Below are 20,741 nucleotides of genomic sequence, written 5' to 3'. Positions count from 1 at the left end.
TGTTGCCCTGACCACAAGCCGGTGTGAAAGGATGGGCTCTCTGTCTCCAGTGTGCTGACTCCATGCCCAGAAAAGACTGTATTATAAAGATCTGGGAACCCTTTATTCTCGAAGCCCATCACCAGATCTTCTGTTTTCTGCCCAGGGGTAAATGGGTAAAGAGATGTGAAAATTCTTAGAACAATGGATTGCAAGATTTTTTAATCCATGCAGCTCTGTGTGTGATCCGAGCACACTAAAATGTAGGCTGAGTTGTATTTTTATATAAATGCTAATATATAATCTATAGCCTACTTGCAAACTTGAGAAGTCCAATTAAATATTTAAATAATTTGAACACTACAAAAACCTGTAGCTTTTGTTAAAGATTTTTTTCTTCCTTTCTTTATAGAGCAAGTACTAATTGTTATATAGTGCAAGTACTATAAAACTGTGACCTAATCATGAGTTTCTTGAGGCTCAGCTCTGAGTTCTGTGCGCTTTGCTTCTTAGCTTTAATTGCTTTGTTATTGAAAATTACACCTCACAAAAACACATAAACCCAGATAATGACGGAACGCTACTACTGCCTGTATTTGGCAAATTATTACGTTCTCTCTTATCATCCCAGGCCAGCTGTACCGAGGCTTTATTTTGTTGTCTTTCAAATGGTAGAATTTTATTTTCCTGAAGACTTCAGAATTGGCCAGGAGGTTTGTGTGTCTTTGAAAGTCCAACCGATGTGTTCTAAACCAGTTAATAAATGGATCCACGCTCTCTGACCACATTTCTTGTGGACTAAATAGAATGTTCTGAAGGGAGTTTTTGAATGTGGATGTAAGAGTTTTCATAGGTGGCCCAAGTGAAATTATTTGTTTGTTGTTTTGGCAAGCTGGCAAAGTAGAAACTTAACAAATACCTGCTTCCTCTTGAAAAGGTGTTTTTTCCGACTTACTGTGGAGTCTCACCTTTCCCCAGAAAGGAAGTGTAAGGTGTGTTTATGGGGCTTTTGCTTGTAGGTAGCATTCTGCTGAGCAGCACCTTTGAGGATGGGCAAGTTTCCCCAGTGTCTACAGGAAGCGGGTGACTCATCCCCTAAATTCTACAGGGTTGAGGGCCTGTGCTCCGCTCTCCTGAACCACACAGTCATTCTTCAGATGTAGCCATCAGCAATGCCGGACCAGGGAATCGCTAGAGTCAGCTTTACTTTGGTGCAGGTAGGAGGCAAGCTTCTCCCATCTGTATAATTTATTCTATTTTTAAAATCTTGAAATATTGACCCTGCCCCGAGGGCGTCTGCCAACAGTAGGTATTAGCTGATAGAGGGATCCATGCCAATTTGGTCTCTGTAGCACGAATCCTAATTGGTCTTAATAATAAAAATCTGAAGCCAGATATCAGGGTAAATGCTGAAAAATCAGAAGGGCAGAGCTGCCAGCCGCTACCTCTACCGAATCCTCAGCCTGAAAGAGACTGAGTCTCCTCCCGCCTTATATTCCTTTCTCCACCCAGCCAGATGCTTCCTGTCTCAACCTCCCCAGTGCTGGGATTAAAGGTGTGTGTGCCTCCCAAGTACTGGATCAAAGGCATGAGATCCCAAGTGCTGGGATTAAAGATGTGTGTCACCACTGCCTGGCTTCTATGGCTAACTAGTGGCTTAGCTCCAGGCAAGCTTTGTTAGATCACAAAATATCACCCCAGGTCTCACATTGATTTTTGTGTACCTTTAGCTGATCCTACCCAAGTAGGAGGACAGAGCGTTTCTCTAGTATTATACAGGGATTGTAGTGTTTGTTTGTTTGGACTTTTGCTGTTAATGGCACCTTGCATGAAGCATATGTATATTGATCAAGAAATGTAGTAAAGTTTGGCAAAGCACTAAACTTGGAAGCTTAGTGCCACATGAAGTACATCATTTAAAGCCCTATAGTCACCGTCTTTAGTCCCTCAATGTCCATGCCTTCCACTAAGCCTCAAGATACAGTGGGCATTTAGGAGAGGGTTATCATTAGCAAATGTAGTTGAAAACCCAAGTCTTTCTATTCGTTCCAGTTGTTCTGAACAAGACTTCTTTTAGCACTTGGACTGACTGATGGGTGGAGCTCGTCTCCACATGTCCGTGCTTACTCAGGTTTTAGGAGTAGCTTGGGTCTGAGGTTTCTTTGCAGTCATCCTTTCAAACCCTTGCTTACTTTGTGGGTGTTTGTTTCACTCAGCTAGATGGGTACAAGTGTGAATCTGAGGATCTGGGCACTCAGAAACTCCGATGCAATGCATTTGATAAAAACAGTGCACAGAACACAGGCTTGCTACCTTATGCTACATACACTCATCAGAAAAAAAGTCAGCCTTCTGACAGCTTGTTCATAGTAGTTCATCTTCCAGACTGAGGCTCTGCAGGCCAGTGGGTGAGTTCTGGGTGTGTGAAAGGTAATGCCTATTGGTGGGTAGCAAGCAAGGCAACCTTTGTAATATTACCGATGGTGGAGGTTTTTGCCCCCCCCCCCCACACCTCTGGGACTTTTTTTTCTAGAGGGGAGTGCTCCAGTGTCCCCAGGGGAGTGGCCTGGACTGCAGGTGTGCCTGTAGCAAGGCTGAGGGTGGAGGCACAGTCCTGGGAATTGGAGTACAGGTTCTGTTTACTCCTGGGCCAGCTTGGTACCTGGCTCTTAAACCCAGAGCCTCCTGGGAACTGATCTCAATAAATCAGCCCTTGTCTCTGCTTCTGGGATCCCAGCTATGGAGACTTGGTAACAGCCCAGCCGTCCAAGTCCGTGTGTGTTTATATGGCAGTTGCCTGTCTTTGGTCAGCTAAAGATCCTTAGCTGACTTCCTGCCTTTAAAGACTCTCTGCAGATTTCTCTTCTGCTGTCGGTTTGTGCCATGTCTTTGTCTCGGGTCTGGGTTTGTTGTTGTTTTCTGTTTTGTTTTGTGTTTCATCCCTCACTTCCTCTTCTGTCATTCCAGTGGAGTTTCTGGAAGGGAAAAGAAAAATGCAGTCAATTAAACTCCACACAGTCCAGGAAAGCACCATTGCCAGCATAATGGTAGCCTTCCTCATATTGTTCTGTAGAGCAGATCTGGGGTGGTGAAGCTGGCTGCCCTTCTGCTCTGTGCTTGGAAAGGAAAACAGAAGTCTAGCCTAAGAGACCAGGAATCCAGCACTTCCTCTCTGGAATAATCTTAACTCAGGTCCAATAGGGAAATCTCTTAAAAATCCCTCTCTGAAAAAAACAAATCAAAATAAAACAAAACGCCAAACCGTGCAAACCGAATCCTTCCCTGTCACCCGCAGGTTTTTACTAATGATGTATGTGTGATTGGCATGCTAAAAATACATGGCTGTCTTGCATTGCTCACTTTTTCAGCAAATGTATTTGGTTAAGATGCTAACGGGACCAGTGTGTGACAGGCCACTTTATCTTCTGCATGGCCAGTTCTGTATGGCCATCTTCTGCATGGCACCCCATTCCCAGAGGACTGTGAGAGTTAGGAACCCCTGTCAGAATGACTGTCTGCACCCCATTGTCCAATCCCATCTTCACAGGGCACATGGTTTGAGAGTATCCTCATTACAAGATGAATTTACAGGAAATAGTACATTATGTGAGTATATTAGATACTGATTAAAAAGAAACATATGTTCCTTTGAAACTTTCCAGATTCATTTCTTAGAGTCTGGATAATTGCTGGCATTCATGTCACCCAGAGGAACGGAGTTTCTGTACATTGACACCCACCAAGGGTTTCACTGTTGTGTTTGAACATCTTCAGTTGCAAGCAGCAGAAACCTCCCTTTCACTTAAGGGATTATTAGTCTGTTAACCCCTTTTCTGGTCACTGTGGCTGTGATGTTGGTTCAGGTCTTCAGAAAGTTTGCTTTGTCTCTGCAATAGGATTGGGGACAGAAATGGCCACACCCTTCAAAGTCCCAACCTAGTGTCCTACATTCTACATCCCAGAGGGGTCCCACAGTCTCCCAACACAGTGCCACCAGCTGGGAACCGGACATTCAGACACCTGAGCCTGCAGAACACACGGCAAGATTTCACTTCTCTATCCAAAGCAGTGGTTCTCACCCTTCCTCGTGCTGCAGCCCTTTGATACTACTGTTCCTCATGTTGTGGTGACCCCCAGCCATAAAATCATTTCCTCAGAACTATAATTTTGTGACTGCTATGAATCGTAATGTAAATATCTGATATGCAGGATATCTGATAGGTGATCCCCAAAGGGGTCGAGACCCACAGTTTGAGAACTGCAGATCTAGTAGCATGGTGGAGGATTTAAATGATTTTTGAATCATTTTCACATGGTTCTTGTTCTTTTTGGGGGTTCCACCCAGTGCCCTTTGAGAGGCAGCTTGTTGAACAAGGCTGAAGATGTGGAATGCCACCTGCAGGTATGTGGTCCTCAGATGACCCCTACTGGACCAACCTGGAGCTCAAAGAGATCAAGCAATTAGGGGGAAGAATCTGTGAAAAACCATTTTTCTGATTCATTTGTATTTTGGGGACTGCTTCAGCAAGGTGAGGTACTGAAGTCCTGTGGTGCCTGAAAGGCTGAGCAGTAATCCAGTCAGAAGACAAGGGGTTAATGGGAACTGTGCCCAACAAGGGGTGCATCCCTGCAGCCAGCCACTCACATCAGGGACAGGAGGCCAGGCACATGCCATATTCCAAAAGAAGCCAGAAATCCAGATTTGTGTGTAAAATTTCTGAAGTCTGATAAAGATAGGTAATAAATTCAAGCACTTTCTAAATCACTGAGCCAAAAAGCACATCATTTGACATCTCTTCTCCAACTCATTTTTGAAAGCATCATGTGAGATCAAGGCATCTGCGCTGAACAAAGGGTTAGGACCAGTTCCCAGATCTCAGTCCTGGGTCTCCAGGCTCCAAGCTGGGAGCCTTCGAATGGTCCGCTTTGTAACACTTGCTCTCACTGGCAGCATCGGCCTTAGGTCCCGTGTCCCGTCCCCCCCCCCTCCCCCCCCCGTATGCCTCTGTAATAACTTATAGATTTCTGGCCTTCATACAGCAATTTAATGTGGGATTCTGTGTTTCATGGGTGGTAAATTTTAACACGAAATCATTCTTTGGGTGAAGTTGGTAGTGGGCCAGCCAGTGAGCCTGTCCATCAGAACTCTCTTCGGGATGGTCCTGGGGAGAAGGCTCAGTTGATCAGTGCTTGCCTCACGAACATGAAGACCTGAGTCCATTTCCCCAGAACTCACATTAAAAAAACGAGTTCACATTTCTAATCCCTGTCCTGGGGGAGGAGGGGGCAGGCAGAACCCTGGGGTTTACTGCGTCAGCCTAGCCTACTTGACAAGGTCCAGGTCATTGGAAGACCCTTTCCCAAAAAACAAAGGCTCCTAGGGACTGACATGTAAAGCTGACTTGACACGTGTGCACACACACACACACACACACACACACACACACACACACACGGACGTGGAGGGGGCAGGTAAGGAGAAGACTGTTGATGGTAGAGCTCTTGGGCATTATGTTGCTAGATGGTAGAATTTGTGTTTGCCGTATAAATTCAGGTTAGATTCTAAGCCAGAGTTTAAATACTGCTGCTGACATTTGTTTTCATTTTAATCAAGTAGCCACTGTTCAGAAGATTGACTTCGTCGTTCTTATTCAACAGAAAATTCCCCCTTAAGTGATTAATTTAGTTTTGGAGTTTGCAGGCGAAGGGGATAAACTCTTTGTGTCTTTGCTTATATTGCAGCTTTGCTATCAGAACAATTTCATTTGCCCTGTCAGAATGAAACATTCTTTGCTAGATATTGGAAGGTAGCTCACACTTGGATTCTGTCATCTGTCTGATCCACAAACACAGAAATGTTAGCTTTTCCAGAATGCCTGCAGAAAATGAATATTGATGGAGCAGCTGTAGAAAATTGACCTCTCGCCCTCTGACAAATAAAAATACAGTTCGCAAACATCTTCAGCAGCCTGTTTTCCTACCTCTGTAATTGACTCTAATTTGCTCTGCCTGCCCCATGGAAACCTCAGAACTTTCAAATTGCCGTTTAATTTGCAATGTCAGCTCTAATGAGAGCCACTCCAGCCCAAGTGTGGGCCACAGGCTTGTGCCGGGGACCTCAGAGTTGGAAAGTTCTTCATCGTTTCAGCCTACATCCGTGACAAGATTGTAAAACGTATTTACAAATGACAATGCAAATTATTGAAGGCCTGTTTTTCCCTTGCATGGAGCTTATCAATTACAAATGGGTATTAAATTGATACTGAAAGTCTGATTTTAAAAATTGAGGTAATTCTCCCCAAACTTAAGTTAGTAGGAAAAATAGAAGAGAAAAATATTGTTCTTCTTTTCTCTTCCTTTTCCTTTTGCTTTATTCTGCTATACTCTGTTGTCCCTTGTTTTTTGTTGTTGAGACAAGATCCGTCTGTGCTGCCCAAGTCCGTTTCAAACTGCTGGGTTCCGGCCATTGAAAATCATTGTAACCTTCGAAGCTGTACGTCTCTCTGGACTCTTCTCATCCAGCCCTCTCTCTGACACCCAGTCAAGTGTGTAGGTGGCTCAGAAGAGCTGGGGGTGGGGAATCTTGATGGTGTTTCTGATTCACATGGGGGAAAATATTTTCTTAGAAATGCAGCCAGGGTCTTTTTGGTGTCTTTTGGAGAGAATCAGTGAAAGTTCCCATTTGTGTGTGCGTGGGCCCCTCTGGTATGGGAATGAGTAGAAGAAGCCAGAACTTCCAATTCCTGCCATACCATGTAAATACTGTTTCATTCATTTCCTTCGTGGAATGAACCTCAAGGCAGCAAAAAAATGCTTAAAGTAAAGGATCTGGCAGGAAAATCTTGGTGAGCTTTATCAAACAGTCTCACAGGAGTTTCTTAGGATGCAAATGGTAAGGGGAAAGTGTTTATTTTCAAATAGTGCTAATAGAAGGGGGCATTTTTTTTATAGTAACAAGGAACTCATCGCATTGTTTATTGTGAAGTGAGACTCGTTCTGTGAAAGCCAGAAGCAATCGAAAACTCAGTGTAGAAAATCTGGTATGGCACACTTGTGATTAGATTTCCCTAAGAAATCAATTAGTGGTAACCCAGCATTCTAAATAACCATGCTGAGTTATGCCTGGTAGTTCTTTCTCCTGCTGGCTCCGTGTTGATCTTGAATCCTTGGTGCTTGTTCTGCCCCGGTGGTCCACCCCAGCTCTCTGCTTTCTATGATTGAACTGTGTTTTAAAGTGGACACTCAGTTTGCTTGTCTTGAGATTGGGAGGATGAAGAGATGGACATCTCTGGGTCCTTCCCGTTCTCCTGTTGGCACCCCACATCCTGCCCCAATCATAGGTAGACTTGGCTGCCCCCAGACAACTGCTTCCCCAGGAAGCTCTGACCGTAGTCCACAGCTGCTCACACTGGATTCCTGCCTTAATTCAGTGAGTCATGATTTCTAGAGAAATGTCTTTACTAAAAACATCAGATTAAATGTTTCAGTGTCTCCCCTACATGAGAGGGATTTTGAGGTATTGATCCTTTTTTCTTGGTTGAATTAAAACCATTCACTAGGCAGGCGAGGTGGTGCACCCCTTTAATCCCAGAGGCAGGTAGATCTCTGTGAGTTCAAGGACAGCCTGATCTATGTAGCGAGCTCTAGGCCATCGGGGCTACATAGTGAGACCCTGTCTAAAAACAAACAAGCAGAAACATTAATAAAAGCCAAAAACATTTGCCAATTGTCTATTATCTATTAGTCTGCAAACATGGTGTTTTGGGTGAATGTATCCAAATTAATTATCATAAATAATGCCTTACTATTTATGAATATATCCTTTGCTTGACTTAAAAAGTATATATTAAGTGTATTTTTTTTTCTTAATGCCTCTGTATAAAACAGCTTTGCTGTGGGATGTCCTGTATGTTGTACATAAATAAAACACTGATTTGCCAGTAGCCAGGCAGGAAGTATAGTATAGGAGGTACAAACAGAGGAGAGGCTGGAAGGTGGAAGTCTGGAGGAGATGCCAGCCTGCCGTCCAGGGAGCATCATGGAAAGGCAGCAGGTAAAGCCACGGAACACGTGGCGACATATAGATTAACAAAAATGGGCTGAGTATAAGAGTAAGAGCTAGACAATGGTAGGCCTGAGCTAATGGCCGAACAGTTTAATTAATATAAGTTTCTGAGTGATTATGTTATAAGTGGTTGTGGGGTCTGTGGTGCTGGGCAGGACTGGAGAAAACTCCAGCTACACAGCTTTGTAAGGACACCTTTATGTGCCTTAATTTTAGAACCATTACCAACTGAATTGAGACTTTGTCTATTTCTTGTCCAGAATCTGTTTACTGGTCCCAATTTTACAGCTTAATTGCTTGCTTGAAGTGTGGATTTACAGAGAGGAATGGGATCACTTCAGTCCTCTGACTCACAGAAAATAACAAGCCCTTGTGTTATGTGTTGATGCTAATTTGCACATAATAGAAATTGGGACATTTTGCTGACAAGAGAAGTCAAGATACCTTTTCTAAGTAGAACTGTCTGTTAGGAAAAGTCCACGAAATGCAACTGTGCTTCCTGTTAACCATGGTTTGTCCATGCAGGAAAACTCTGATAATTGTCTGTAATAAATAATTGCTATGGAAATAAATTTTGCATCCTTCAGTGGTAACTGTTTATGATTCATTCAGATTTGAATGCAGACTGAGTGACAAGCAGGGGGATGATAACTGCTTGTTGAGTAACAAATCCCAATTTAGATTGTGTAGTTAAAACTCGGCTGATCTAATTATAGACTATGGTACATATTCAATTAAACGTGCATTTTCTATTGATTTATTATTTTTTTAAAAAAGAATTCTTTAGAAGTTTTTAACACAACAGAGGCATAAATTTTAGATAAGCTTTTAATGGCTCCTTACTGTGAACTCTCAACCTCTAGGCTGGCAGGAATCAAAAAGATCCTGAGTTTAGGAAATCTAGCCAGACTGCTGGAGTCTTGACTACATGGGCTGGATTCCAGGTACAGCCTGCCCAGTTAATAGCTAGCGGCTAATCTCACTAAACCTGGATTTCCTTATCTGGGAAATGGGAATAATGATAGTACCTACACTCCTGAGTTATAAATATCAGATAAGACACTATGTCCAGAAACGTCACTGTGGTATTTGGCAGCTGCCTGGCATGAGCTGTGACATTGATGCCAGGTATTAAAGTGAGTTCAGACAGAGCTGAGCTGAGACAAGCCATCTCCCTGGTCCCTTCTCCATCATCGTGCTGTGCCAGCTCCTCTCTGCCCTCCCCCTTCCTTAACTCTTGAACTCTGATACGGTCAGGTCATTCGGGCACTGGTACTGATCAACATTTGTACCAGCCCTCCCCACCCTGCCGGAGCCACCGCCTTCTATTGATGCCAGCAACAGAGCCCCTTTCTTTCCTGTCAGATGTGAGGCCTGGCTGCCGTCCGTCTCTGTGCCCAGTGGCTCGGCAGAGGGGCCAGTGCTGAGCAGCACCTGTGGTTTGGGGGTGACTGGCACGGCATAAACAGAACCATGAAGTCCTTCACAGGGTACAGCGGGACCCAGGCAGTGGCCTCTCTGCATGGATGTGTGTCTGATACACTTAGAAGATTCTGAGCTGTGTAAGATGGTGAATAGAACTGTCTGACGGCCATTGAGCACTCACAAGTCTGAAAGTGGTACTGCCTGTCTGTTCTAAGAGGTCATTAAATATTTGCAACCCTATAAAATGTCCCTGAATAATATAACCGGTGCTCTCCGTTTGTTTGACTTCACTCTTATCTCCATAAATGAAAACTATTTGGATTTTATAACATGTGCATATTCCTAAGGGGTTGGGGGCTTTCAGTATAGCATTGGTTAACATAAGTATTTTTGTGGTTTTCTGTGAATATTATATGGCCTACATAAATATGTGTGTATTCTCAACTTAAATATCTATAAAGACAGAAATTCTTTTTTTAAATACTGATAAGGGCTGAGTGTGTAGTTCAGTGGTAGAGCAATTGCCTAACATGCATAAGGCCCTGGGCTCCATCCCAGCACCTAATAAATAAAAATAATAATAATAATACATAATACATAATAATTATAGTAATAATAGAACAACAACAAACCATTGTCAGTTTTATTTCCAATTTTGGGATAGGCCACATAGAATCACTGGACTAAAGCTAGATGCTAAATCAATACATTTGTTTGTTTGTTTGTTTGTTTTTCGAGACAGGGTTTCTCTGTGTAGCTTTGCGCCTTTCCTGAGACTCACTTGGTAGTCCAGGCTGGCCTCGAACTCACAGAGATCTGCCTGGCTCTGCCTCCTGAGTGCTGGGATTAAAGGCGTGCGCCACCACCGCCCAGCTCTAAATCAATACATTTTAAAACTTTAAAACCCACTGTTCAGAAATCTGCAAGCTCAGAGTCAGGAGCCCCACATGAGGTACAGAAGTAAGCAGCGAGGGTTGGTTGGACCTCGTTTGAGAAGGGAGCTTGTGTTGTCATTGCCCATTTTGTATTGCACTGTGATTTTGAACTAGAAGCAAACGTCTTTCAGAGAGTGTAATGGCAGGGTCATAGACTGGGGGGAGTAAAGTCCCCCAGGAAGTTGAATGAGCTTTCAATTTTAGTGCTGAAGTTAATACATTTCAGTAAAGCCAATGAGTGACAGCTTACCTTACCCACCAAAATGAAGCATTCCTACACAAAAATACAGACACTCAAGAGACGCCATTGGAAACACACTCCCTACTAATTAACAGCTGCTCCTGAGCGGCAGCTCCTCTGGTTCACTGTTTGTTCGTGGGTGGTTAATTCACTTCACCCAGGCGTTTGAAAGAGTAACTTGACAGGGGAAGGAGATAGGAAAGAGAAAGGTACTGTAAAGAAAGACAGTGTGGAAGAAAGATAAAGTGGCCCGGAAATACCTACTTTAACTCTGTATCAACCTGTTCCTCAGTTATGAAGGGAGCCGGTGAGCTAAGGAGACGGCTTGGTCTGTAAAGTGCCTGCTGTAACAAGCACCAGGACCGGAGCTCGGATCCCCAGGATCCCCAGGATCCCCAGCACCCATGTAAAAAGTCAAGGGTGTTATGTGCCCCTGAAAAACCACAGCAGTGGGGGTGGTGGATTCAGATGGGTTCCTGAAGTTCATTGCAGCCAGTCTACCCAAATGAGTGCTCTTCCTGTTCAGAGAGAGGCCCTATCTACACACACACACACACACACACACACACACACACACACACACACACACACACACAGCTACTTGAAGAAGGCGTTGAATGTCAACCTTGGGCCTCCATACCCATATACGTATGCACATACCTGCAGCAAACCCAGTGCATACCTAAATAAACACATATGCACCAAAAATTACATACTCATGGCTCCCTGTCCCTGCAGCGTGACCTCAGCTTCAGACCCTCCAAGAAGCCTTTTACCTCACCCCAGCTCTGAGTTCCCAGAACATTCATTGATTAGACTCAAGCATCTTTTAGCTGCCTTAGACTTGAGTCTTGGGTTCAAATGCCCTGCCCATCAACTCTAGTAGGAATTCCTACGTGAGGGATTGTGTGACATCGACTTCTCGTTTCTGAGTGGTGGTCCTCTCCATGTTCTGCCTTCTGCGCCGACACTTTCCAGCCCCTTCTTTTCTCTTTAAGCCCCTGAGCCACCAACTACCATCAGCTTTGCCTAAGAAAGTGTTGGAACCGGCATCAGCCTTCAGGCTCTCCTGCTGATCGCCTTCACCAAGTCCTCTGGGCTGGACATCCCTCAGGAAGGACGGTGTCCTGAAATCATATCACTTTCTTTTCTTTTCTTTTCTTTCTTTCTTTCTTTCTTTCTTTCTTTCTTTCTTTCTTTCTTTCTTTCTTTCTTTCTTTCTTTCTTTTTTTTTTTTTTTTGAGACAGGGTTTCTCTGTGTAGTTTTGGTTCCTGTCCTGGATCTCACTCTGTAGACCAGGCTGGCCTCAAACTCACAGAGATCCGTCTGGCTCTGCCTCCCGAGTGCTGGGATTCAAGGCATGCGCTGCTGCCACCACCTGGCCATTATCACTTTCTAAGAAACCAGCAGTGCATTAAAATCCCTGCCCTAGCAAGAAACTTGCTGCTTGTTTACTTGGTTTTGTTTTTGCTTTTGGGAACCAAGAACACTTCAGAGTGCCTTCCATTCTACAGGAAGTACAGACGTTTGAAGTGTTTTTATTGATATCAGCAAGGGAGAAGATAGCATGGGGATCAAGTGCAAAAACAACCAAGAAAAAAAAGTCAGGTTCGGCACAGTCACATGTCAGATCCACCCTGCCACTTCCTGTGGTGCAAAGGAAACAGGATTCTGTGTTCTTTGTTCTTCCCTTGAGAGAGTTAGACTGTGTAGCCCAGGCTAGCCATCCTCTTTTTCCAGACTCCCAAGTACTAAGACCAGAAATGTCTACATCTGACTCTGCCTTTGCTCCTAGCCCCTGGGTGACCTTGTCATTCTTGTGTGACCCCATGAAGCTGTCTGCTTCCTTCCTCAGTGAAGCTCTTACCTGTCATGACCAAGCCCCATCCCAACATTTAGGTTTACGCCCAATTCCTATAAGAAAAGAACGTATGGATGTCAGCGCCATTCTTTGGGTGCTCCAGTATATAAATGCTGTCTGTTAATTCAACAAATACTTACCTTACAGATTGAAAACCCCTCTTTCTCAGATAACACTTTGTTCACAGAGGAAGTGGTCCTAGAAATGGGGTCAGGGAAGTTCTGAGTTGAGTGTCTGGAAGGGGGGAGGGAGACAGATGAGGATGATGCATCCCTGAGGGACAAATAGCCTTTAGGTCTGGCCCCCATGTTCTTCCTGTGGGAGCTGGGGGGAGGGAGGACCAGTGAGGGAGCAGCGAGGACCAGTGAGGGAGGAGGGAGGACCAGTGAGGGAGTCAGGACGGCAGGAGGAAAGAGTTCATGATGGGAAGCAGAGGGTGGGCAGAATTCCTGTGTTCACTGAGTTTCTCTGCCAGCACACGGCAAAGTCAAGACGTCCTTACCAGCATGGTAATGACCAATGCTGTTTATTTTGTGTTTTTCTAGATCAATGAACTGAGCCATGTTCAAATCCCTGTCATGTTGATGCCTGATGACTTCAAAGCCTACTCAAAGATAAAGGTGGACAATCACCTTTTTAACAAGTAAGTACCAGTCAGCCTCTCCGGAGACTACCATGGCTGTGCAGAATAGGACTTTTTGCGACTTTCTGTAATCACATAATTTTTTCAATGGGTGGGAGGAAAGTTTTGCTGATGAAGTTAATCCTGTGATAAACATAGCCATCTGTCATATTCAGAGAAGTAACAGCAGGCCCTCTGGGATAATATCCCTTTGCCATATGGCATATTGTTCCCTGTGAGTATCTTATACATTAGAAGTGATATCCTCATTACTATTTAAATTTTTGGAGCTGTAAATTACTTGGATTGTTTGAGCAGTTATGGACTTCTGCTCTAGTACACAAAACTTAGAAAACAGTGGCTTTATGAATAGAAAGGACTACATTATAAAACAGTAAATAGTTGTGTTATCCTAAGATATAACTGGATGTCATGTTTGGTGTTGCTAATGTTCATCATGTAACTGGGGTACCTTTGATGTCATTATGGAAAGTTGATGACATATTAGGTAGTTCATCCAAAAGCTAAAGATGCAATATGGCCCTTCCCTCAAAGGTCTCACAGCCAGAACAGTAGCTGGAAACTGACACATACACAAATTGCTGTCATTTTTATACAAAGAATAGTAATAGCGAGGTGTACACAGTTTGTATGTGTTGTTCTGTGAGAGCATGAAGGAGAGGCAATTCTGTGTGAGTGAGGAGAGCCCAAGATTAGCCTCCCATATCAGGGTAGGTGTAAAATTTCTTTCCTCCTTTTCTCTTTGTTGTAGTATTAGGAATTGAACCCAGGGACTCTCACATGCTAGGTGAGTGCTCTACCACTGAGCTATACCCCAGCCCTTCACACAGGGTCTTAATCAGTCATTCTGTTGTGAGCATATGAGTTCCTTTCTCCCCATAATACTGTTTAGAGGTTGAGTGTTCATGAATGTATAAAGTGAGAACATGTCTGCTCAGAGGTATGGCTGAGGGGAAGGTTTTCATTGTAGCTGTGAGGGAGAAGACGGCCAGAGGCATCTGGAAGAGTCTAGAGCAGGGAGAGAACTGGGCCATTGAGGAGAGAGAGGGAGGAAAGAGAGAGAGAGAAGCAAAAGAGGACCAAGAGAGAGGGGTCAAGAGAGCGCATGGCCAAAATGGCGGGATTATGTGGAAATGGAAAACTGGGGAAGGAAAGTCCATGAGCTGAAGTTTAGGGTAGGGGTGGAGTAGAAGAGCTGAGAAGAGCCACCAGTACCATACTGAGTGAGCCTGGAGGCCAGTGTGCACTTTGGTATGCTAATAAGCAGCACAGTTAGCCATTTGTCCTGAGTTTCTTTGGGACCTGACTGTGAGGAAATATTCTCAGAGTGAATTTGGAATGTGGGTCTTGGGTGTGAGGCAAGCCTTGTGTACAGCTGCTTCCTCAGTAAGATGGGCACGGCCTACCCTTTCCCACTGCCATCTTGTCTACTCTTCTTTCACTACATCCTTCCATCCTGCCCACCCCATCCCCCTTCTCCTTAGAGAATGGTTGGTGTGTGCAGCCAGGATGACGGGGTCACACAGTCCCCGTGTGAGACAGACAGTGTTTTCCGTCTGTCCCCTCTGTCAGTCAGATTTCGTTGGCTTGTACCTGGTTCTGTAGAATCCATCTGTGCCTGCTGTGGGCAGTGAACTCTCGCCACCTCACCGCTACACACAGATCCAGATGGGGCAAAGCCTGCTAACCTCGGTCTGTCTGAGCCTCATTCCGCAATGTGACCCTTGCAGGGAAAACATGCCGAGCCATTTCAAATTTAAGGAATACTGCCCAATGGTCTTCCGGAATCTTCGGGAGAGGTTCGGAATCGACGACCAAGATTTCCAGGTGAGCTGCTTTTGTGATACGGGATTGCTGTGTCAGATAGGGGTCATGTTTCGTCCTTATACTATGCATGCGCAGTTTTAGTGTTCTTTCTGAAGTTAGGCATTCTCAAAGTTAAGGGCTTTGCATGGTTTGATTTCACTGAAATGTCTATAGGAAAAGGCATGGATTTTCTGTGGAAGGAGACAGAGCACTTGAGAGTTCTGTGAACACTGTCACTTCTAGATACTGTCACTTCTAGATACAAGTTTCTGTCAGCCACACTGCCGTCTGCTCTCTAGGGTCAGGTGTGTCGTGAGCCCCTGCAAGTGTGTGTGTGTGTGTGTTAAATTCATGTTTTTCTATTTTGGCAGAGGACACTTGGGAATCTCTGGGATTGTGTTCTTGCTAATTTGCTGGGTTGCGAGTTGGCAGATTCTGTCTCCTGCCACGGCATTCTCGTCAGGCTGTGCTTTGTGTCTCACAGCGCTGTGTTGTAGAGTGGCCACAGTCCTCTCACCACCTGCAGGAACCTCCCAGCCTGCCAACGCTCCATGTGCCCTCCTTTTCACTTACTACGAAGTAGCAGGCTCTCGCTTCTGTCCCTGCACCTGCATGGTCTCAATTTTGACTTTGAAATGTGATAGAACATTTTAAATATCTGCGGCTACCTGATCCGTTTCCTGAAAGAAGGCCTGCTGCTTTATACTTTTCTGTTGCTGTGATAAGATACCATGTCCAGGGTAATGATATATATGAAAAATATATATATATCATTATATATATATATATATATATATATATATGAATGAAAGAAAATGTTAAATGTTTATTTGGGGCTTACAGTTTCAAAAGGTGAGTCCATGACCATCATGGTGGGGAGCATGGCGGCTGGCAGGCATGTATGGTGCTGGAGCAGGGGCTGAGAGATCACATCTTGAGACTGAGAGATCACGTCTTGAGACACAAGCAGGAAGCCAAGGGAGCTAACTGGAAATGGAATGGGCTTTTGAAACCTCAAAGCCCAACGCTCTAGACACGCCTCCTCCTGGTCTTTCTCAAACAGTTCCACCAACTTCAACCAAATATTCAAATACATGAGCCTGTGGGGGCCATTCTCACTTCAAACCACTACATCTGCCATTGACTCCCCGGGCTTCACATGGACAGCAGAGCCACAAGGACTAAGGGTTTGTGTTTGTTTGTTTTAGGGCAGAAATCTAAGTTCTAACCTGTTTCAAGCCTTCTCAAATGAATAAACACTTTCTCTAACTTGCCCTAAATTTAAAACCTGCATCAAGTGCCACATTGTCACCCCAGGTGACCTTACGAGGGCAGCATTGGCACAGCTTGCTCTGTGGTTTCTCCTGAATACAGTTACTCAGGCAAGCTGGGCCTGCCTAGCCTACCTTCCTAAACATTAGGCTCTCACGCCCCACCCACCTTTGTTAAATGTTTCCAAGAATTTCTGCCAGGCTTCATTGTAGCAGGCTTTCTTTTACTACTACTACTACTACTTCTCCTCCTCCTCCTCCTCCTCCTCCTCCTCCTCCTCCTCCTCCTCCTCCTCCTCCTTTTTTTTCATCTGTTTATTTTACATTCCGGCCACAGCACCTCCCCCCCCCCATCCTCCCCTCCCAGTCCCTCTCCCTCATTCCTCCCCTCCCACCCCCCAGTCCCCTCCTCTTCTGTCTTCACCCAGGAAAGAGACAGGTATCCTATGAGTATCAGTAATACTTGGCATATCTAGTTGCAGTAAGACTAGTAAGCACCTCCCATGTATTAAGATTGGGCAAGGTGACCCAGTATGAGAGGTAGGGTTCCAAAAGCCAGTAAAAGAGTTGGAGACAATCCCTGTTCCCATTTTCAGAGTTGCATAAGACGTCCAAGCTACACAACTGTAACATACATGCCTAGGTCAGTCCCATGCAGGCTCCCTGGTTGTCCGTTCAGTCTCTGTGAGCCTCTATGAGCCCAGGTTGTTGATTGTGTGAGCCTTCCCGTGGTGTTCTTGACCCCTCTGGCTCCTACACTCCTTTCTCCTCCTCTGCAGGATTCTCAAACTCTGCCTAATGTTTGGCTGTGGGTCTCTGTAGCAGGGTTTCTTTTGGGCTTCCAACCAGCTCCCAAATCATGACACTGAGACTTGTTATTAGTTGTGAATGCCTGGCCTTGGCTTAGGCTCATTTCTTGCTAGCTTTTATGACTTAATTTAACCTGTTTCTCTTCATCTACATTTTACCTTGGGGCTTTTTACCTTTCTTTCATTCTGCATGTCCTGATCTATGTCTGGCTACTTGGCGACCCATGCCCTAGGCATCTCCCTCCCCTTTCCCCTTGTTCTCTCTTGTCTTGAGCCTGGATCCTGCTCCTACTTATTCTCTCTGCCCTCCAGCTCTGCCTATCTCTCTACTGCCTAGCTATTGGCTGTTCAGCTTTTTACTAGACCAATCAGGTGCCTTAGGAAGGCAAGGTGAAACAGATACAACACTTTACAGAGTTAAACAAATGTAACACTCCTTTACATAGTTAAAGTAATAGTCCTCAACATAAACAAAGGTAACACATCTTTACATAGTTAAAATAGTATTCCACAACACATCACTAGGCATGAGACCTTATTATGCTTTGAAAAAGCAGTACTGCCAGGTGACCATTGTTCAGTAGAGTCCTGGGCTCCACAAAGGCTCGGTTCTGAGCTGAAGCTCTGGGCACCAAAGGAAGACCCGCGGGTGGAGGATGCAACATGCAGAATCTAGGTATTCCTTTCCTTAAACAGCTCTGACGACAGCACTCATGTTTTGACTTCGTTCATAAAACAGAAACTTAGATTGCAATCATGGGCACAGTGTTTATGGTTTAAAGAGTGACTTTTACAGAATAAATACTAGAGTTTGTTTTTTTTTTAAAATGGTTTGCGTGGAATAAAAAGGGATAATTTCATATGGCTTGGAAACTGTTACTGCATTTAAACAGGCCACGGATTCTTTGGCATCTTAAAGAAATCCCTGCCTAATTCTGGAGCCAAACATGATTGTGTCCCTCCTGTATCCCAGCTGCCCTCATTTTAATTAGAAAATGGGTAGGGGCTGGGGAGGTTGCTCGTCACCAGAGTACCCGCTACACAAGTATGAGGACCTGAGTTTGGATCCTCATGTAAAAGCCTGACTAGCGGGTGGAGACAGTCAGATCTCTGGAGCTCACTGGCCAGCCAGTCTAGTTAATCGGTGGGCTGTGGGTTCAGTGAGAGACCTGTCACAAAACATACCGTGGAAAGCAGTAGAGGAAGATCCCTAGGTCACCTCCAAACACATGCATCTACACGTGCATGTTCCCGTATGCACATACTGCATGCATACAGCACACACAGTGAACAGCAATGATAATTATAAGAATAGTTGCATTGGCATTTTACAGAAGCTGAGTTTTGAGGGCTCCACTACAGAATCTTCAGCTGTTCCTTGATTCATTGCAGAGTTGAAATTTTGACATTTTTCCTCATCAGTTCTGTTGAAGAGACTGAAAATGATCCCATTATATTCTGAGTTCTGTGTTGTGGGAGAGAAAAGTAGTTTTTAAAATTTCCTAAAACGACAGTTTTGTTGCCGAAATACTAAAGGCACCACTCTGTCCCCCTAAAAACACCACCATATAAGTTGATTTTTAAACATGTGCAAATCGCTGAATTTAGACTTTGAAAGGAAATGAGGCAGGTGGAGAGTGATTCAAGAGTAACTAATTGGCAAATCTGCTGGACAGTGAGCGTGAGAGACCAGAGTGGGGGGAGTTGCTGTGAGTGTAATTAATCGTCATAACACCTCTCCTCTCTGCCTGCTGCTTCAGGCACAGAAATTGACGCTTTCTCCTTGACAACTGTATTTCTATTTAAAACGTTTTCCAGTGAGGGTTCCAAGTGCCTTCAGTAAACCACGGGTGGACTTTTCTCTCCTCTCCAAGCCTTCCTTCTTTTCCCAGAGCCCTTATTTTCCAAAGACTCTTCAGCAGACTGGGGTGTAGCTTAGTGGTAGAGCACTTGCCTAGCATGCACAGATCTGTGGACTCCATCCCCAACACTGGAGAAGAATTTTTCGGCAGGACAGTACCCCAAGTCTGAGCTGAAGACGAGATAATAAAATGAGGCTGAGTCCAGTTTGTTGGCTGAATGGTCTGCCGTACAGGACAGCAGTTGTAATGCTCAGGCGCTCTAGTTTCGCTTGGTGGGCTCCCATGCAAAGCTCAAAGTGGGCAGGATCCAGGGAAGTCCATCAGCTCAGCTACCCTCCAGCCTGCAAAGCAGGAGACACCGGTTGGCACGTGAGCACCACATAGTCATGCATTTGCTGGGCAGCCTCCTGCCCCTCCTGAGTGCAGCCTGGTTATAGATGAGTTTCTAAACAGTCTTATTAAATAAGAAACACAGAGCCAAATACAGGGGTGCAAGCCGTAGAGATCAGAGCAATAGCCGCCAGCTAACCTTAGCTCATCACGGCGCCGTAGCTTCCCAAGAGAGCTTCTTCCTGTCTAACCTGCGCCTTTATTGCCTTGCTGTTCTGCCTTCTCATTGGCTCTTAACCCAGCCACATCACTTACTTGTCACTGTGGTTCTATACAGTCCTCATCATTGCCTGTCTATACAGACTTCCAGGTTGTGGTTGGTACTGGCATTAAAGGCGTGTGTCACCACACTTGGCTGTGTCCTTGAATACACAGAGACTCTGCCATGTGATAGGATTAAGGGCGTGGGCTACCACTGCCTGACTTCTGTTTATGGCTGGCTATGACCTCTGATCTCCAGGCAAACTTTATTTATAAACATACAAATAAAATATCACATTTCAGCACAAATAAACTATCACTACACCTGGTGAACACTGTGTTGAAAGGTGACATCTAAACTGTAGAGTTTGTGCTTAGCATCTATGACACCTTGCTCCCATTCCTTGTACCAAAAACAGAGGGAAAAAAAAGATGGAATCTTTTTTATCTTAACCCATTCATGAGAGCCTAGAGTTACCCTTCCAGTGTGACGGCGAAAGTTAGGCCAGCAAACTAGGCTCCTGTCACCCTTCAGAGGCTCTGGCCTGCTAATGGGAAGCAGCTGTTGTCCCACTGTGTGTTTTCCGAAGTGCTTATATTGTAGACAGGTGGCCTTTAATCCATGTGGCGATAAGGACCAGGATCGTCTGATTCATCTTGTATTGAGGCCTTTCGGCTAACTCAAATGGATACCTGTCTCACCCTGATTCCTCAGCGTTGTTTACTGGAGGCCACTTTGATAGAGTGGAAAAGGGCCATTGGCCAGCCTTACTGAGCTCTATCTGTGAACTTGAACATCCTAAATGAGGCTGAAATCTCTCCACACAGCCAGGGAACACTTGGGTCTTTGCTCTGGTTTTGAGTGCTTGGGCCTCTTTAAGTTTGGGGTTTTTTTGATGCTGTGTTGTTTTTCTTCCTTGCTGTTAAAGACAAAACAACAGTTCCATTGTGGGATATTTATCACTAATTAACAATACCGTCCATGATGGTCACTATGACAGAATACCTGAGAGAAATTAAAATTAAAAGGAGGAGGTCTTACCTGGGCTTGTGGTTTCAGAAGTTATAAACCCATGGTGCTTCGGGCCTGGGGGAAGGCAGAGCCTTAAAGTTACAGAAGCCTCTGATAGAGAAAACGGCTGGCCTCGTGACAGCCAGGAAGCGGAGAGAGGAGGAGGAGAGACTGGAGGAGGAAGAGAGAGCAGAGGAGGGAGGGAGAAGGAAGGAGCCCTTCAAAGGCATACCACTAATG

The 20,741-nt window shown here is 44.8% G+C and overlaps 1 protein-coding gene across 2 annotated transcripts in view; it reads left to right on the top strand.

Moving 5' to 3' along the window:
- The window catches only part of Pip4k2a (phosphatidylinositol-5-phosphate 4-kinase type 2 alpha), a 178,287-nt gene that overhangs the window by 91,485 nt on the left and 66,061 nt on the right, over nt 1-20,741 (top strand). For both annotated transcript variants that reach the window (XM_059263655.1, XM_059263654.1), the window contains exons 2-3: nt 13,053-13,150; nt 14,881-14,977. In XM_059263655.1, coding sequence (XP_059119638.1) covers nt 13,053-13,150; nt 14,881-14,977 — 195 coding nt within the window. The remainder of the gene's footprint in view (nt 1-13,052; nt 13,151-14,880; nt 14,978-20,741) is intronic.

Source organism: Peromyscus eremicus, chromosome 5 (assembly GCF_949786415.1).
Source record: "Peromyscus eremicus chromosome 5, PerEre_H2_v1, whole genome shotgun sequence".
Taxonomy (NCBI): domain Eukaryota; kingdom Metazoa; phylum Chordata; class Mammalia; order Rodentia; family Cricetidae; genus Peromyscus; species Peromyscus eremicus.
The sequence above is the reverse complement of the archived record's forward strand: the minus strand, read 5'-3'. Positions and strand labels throughout refer to the sequence as shown.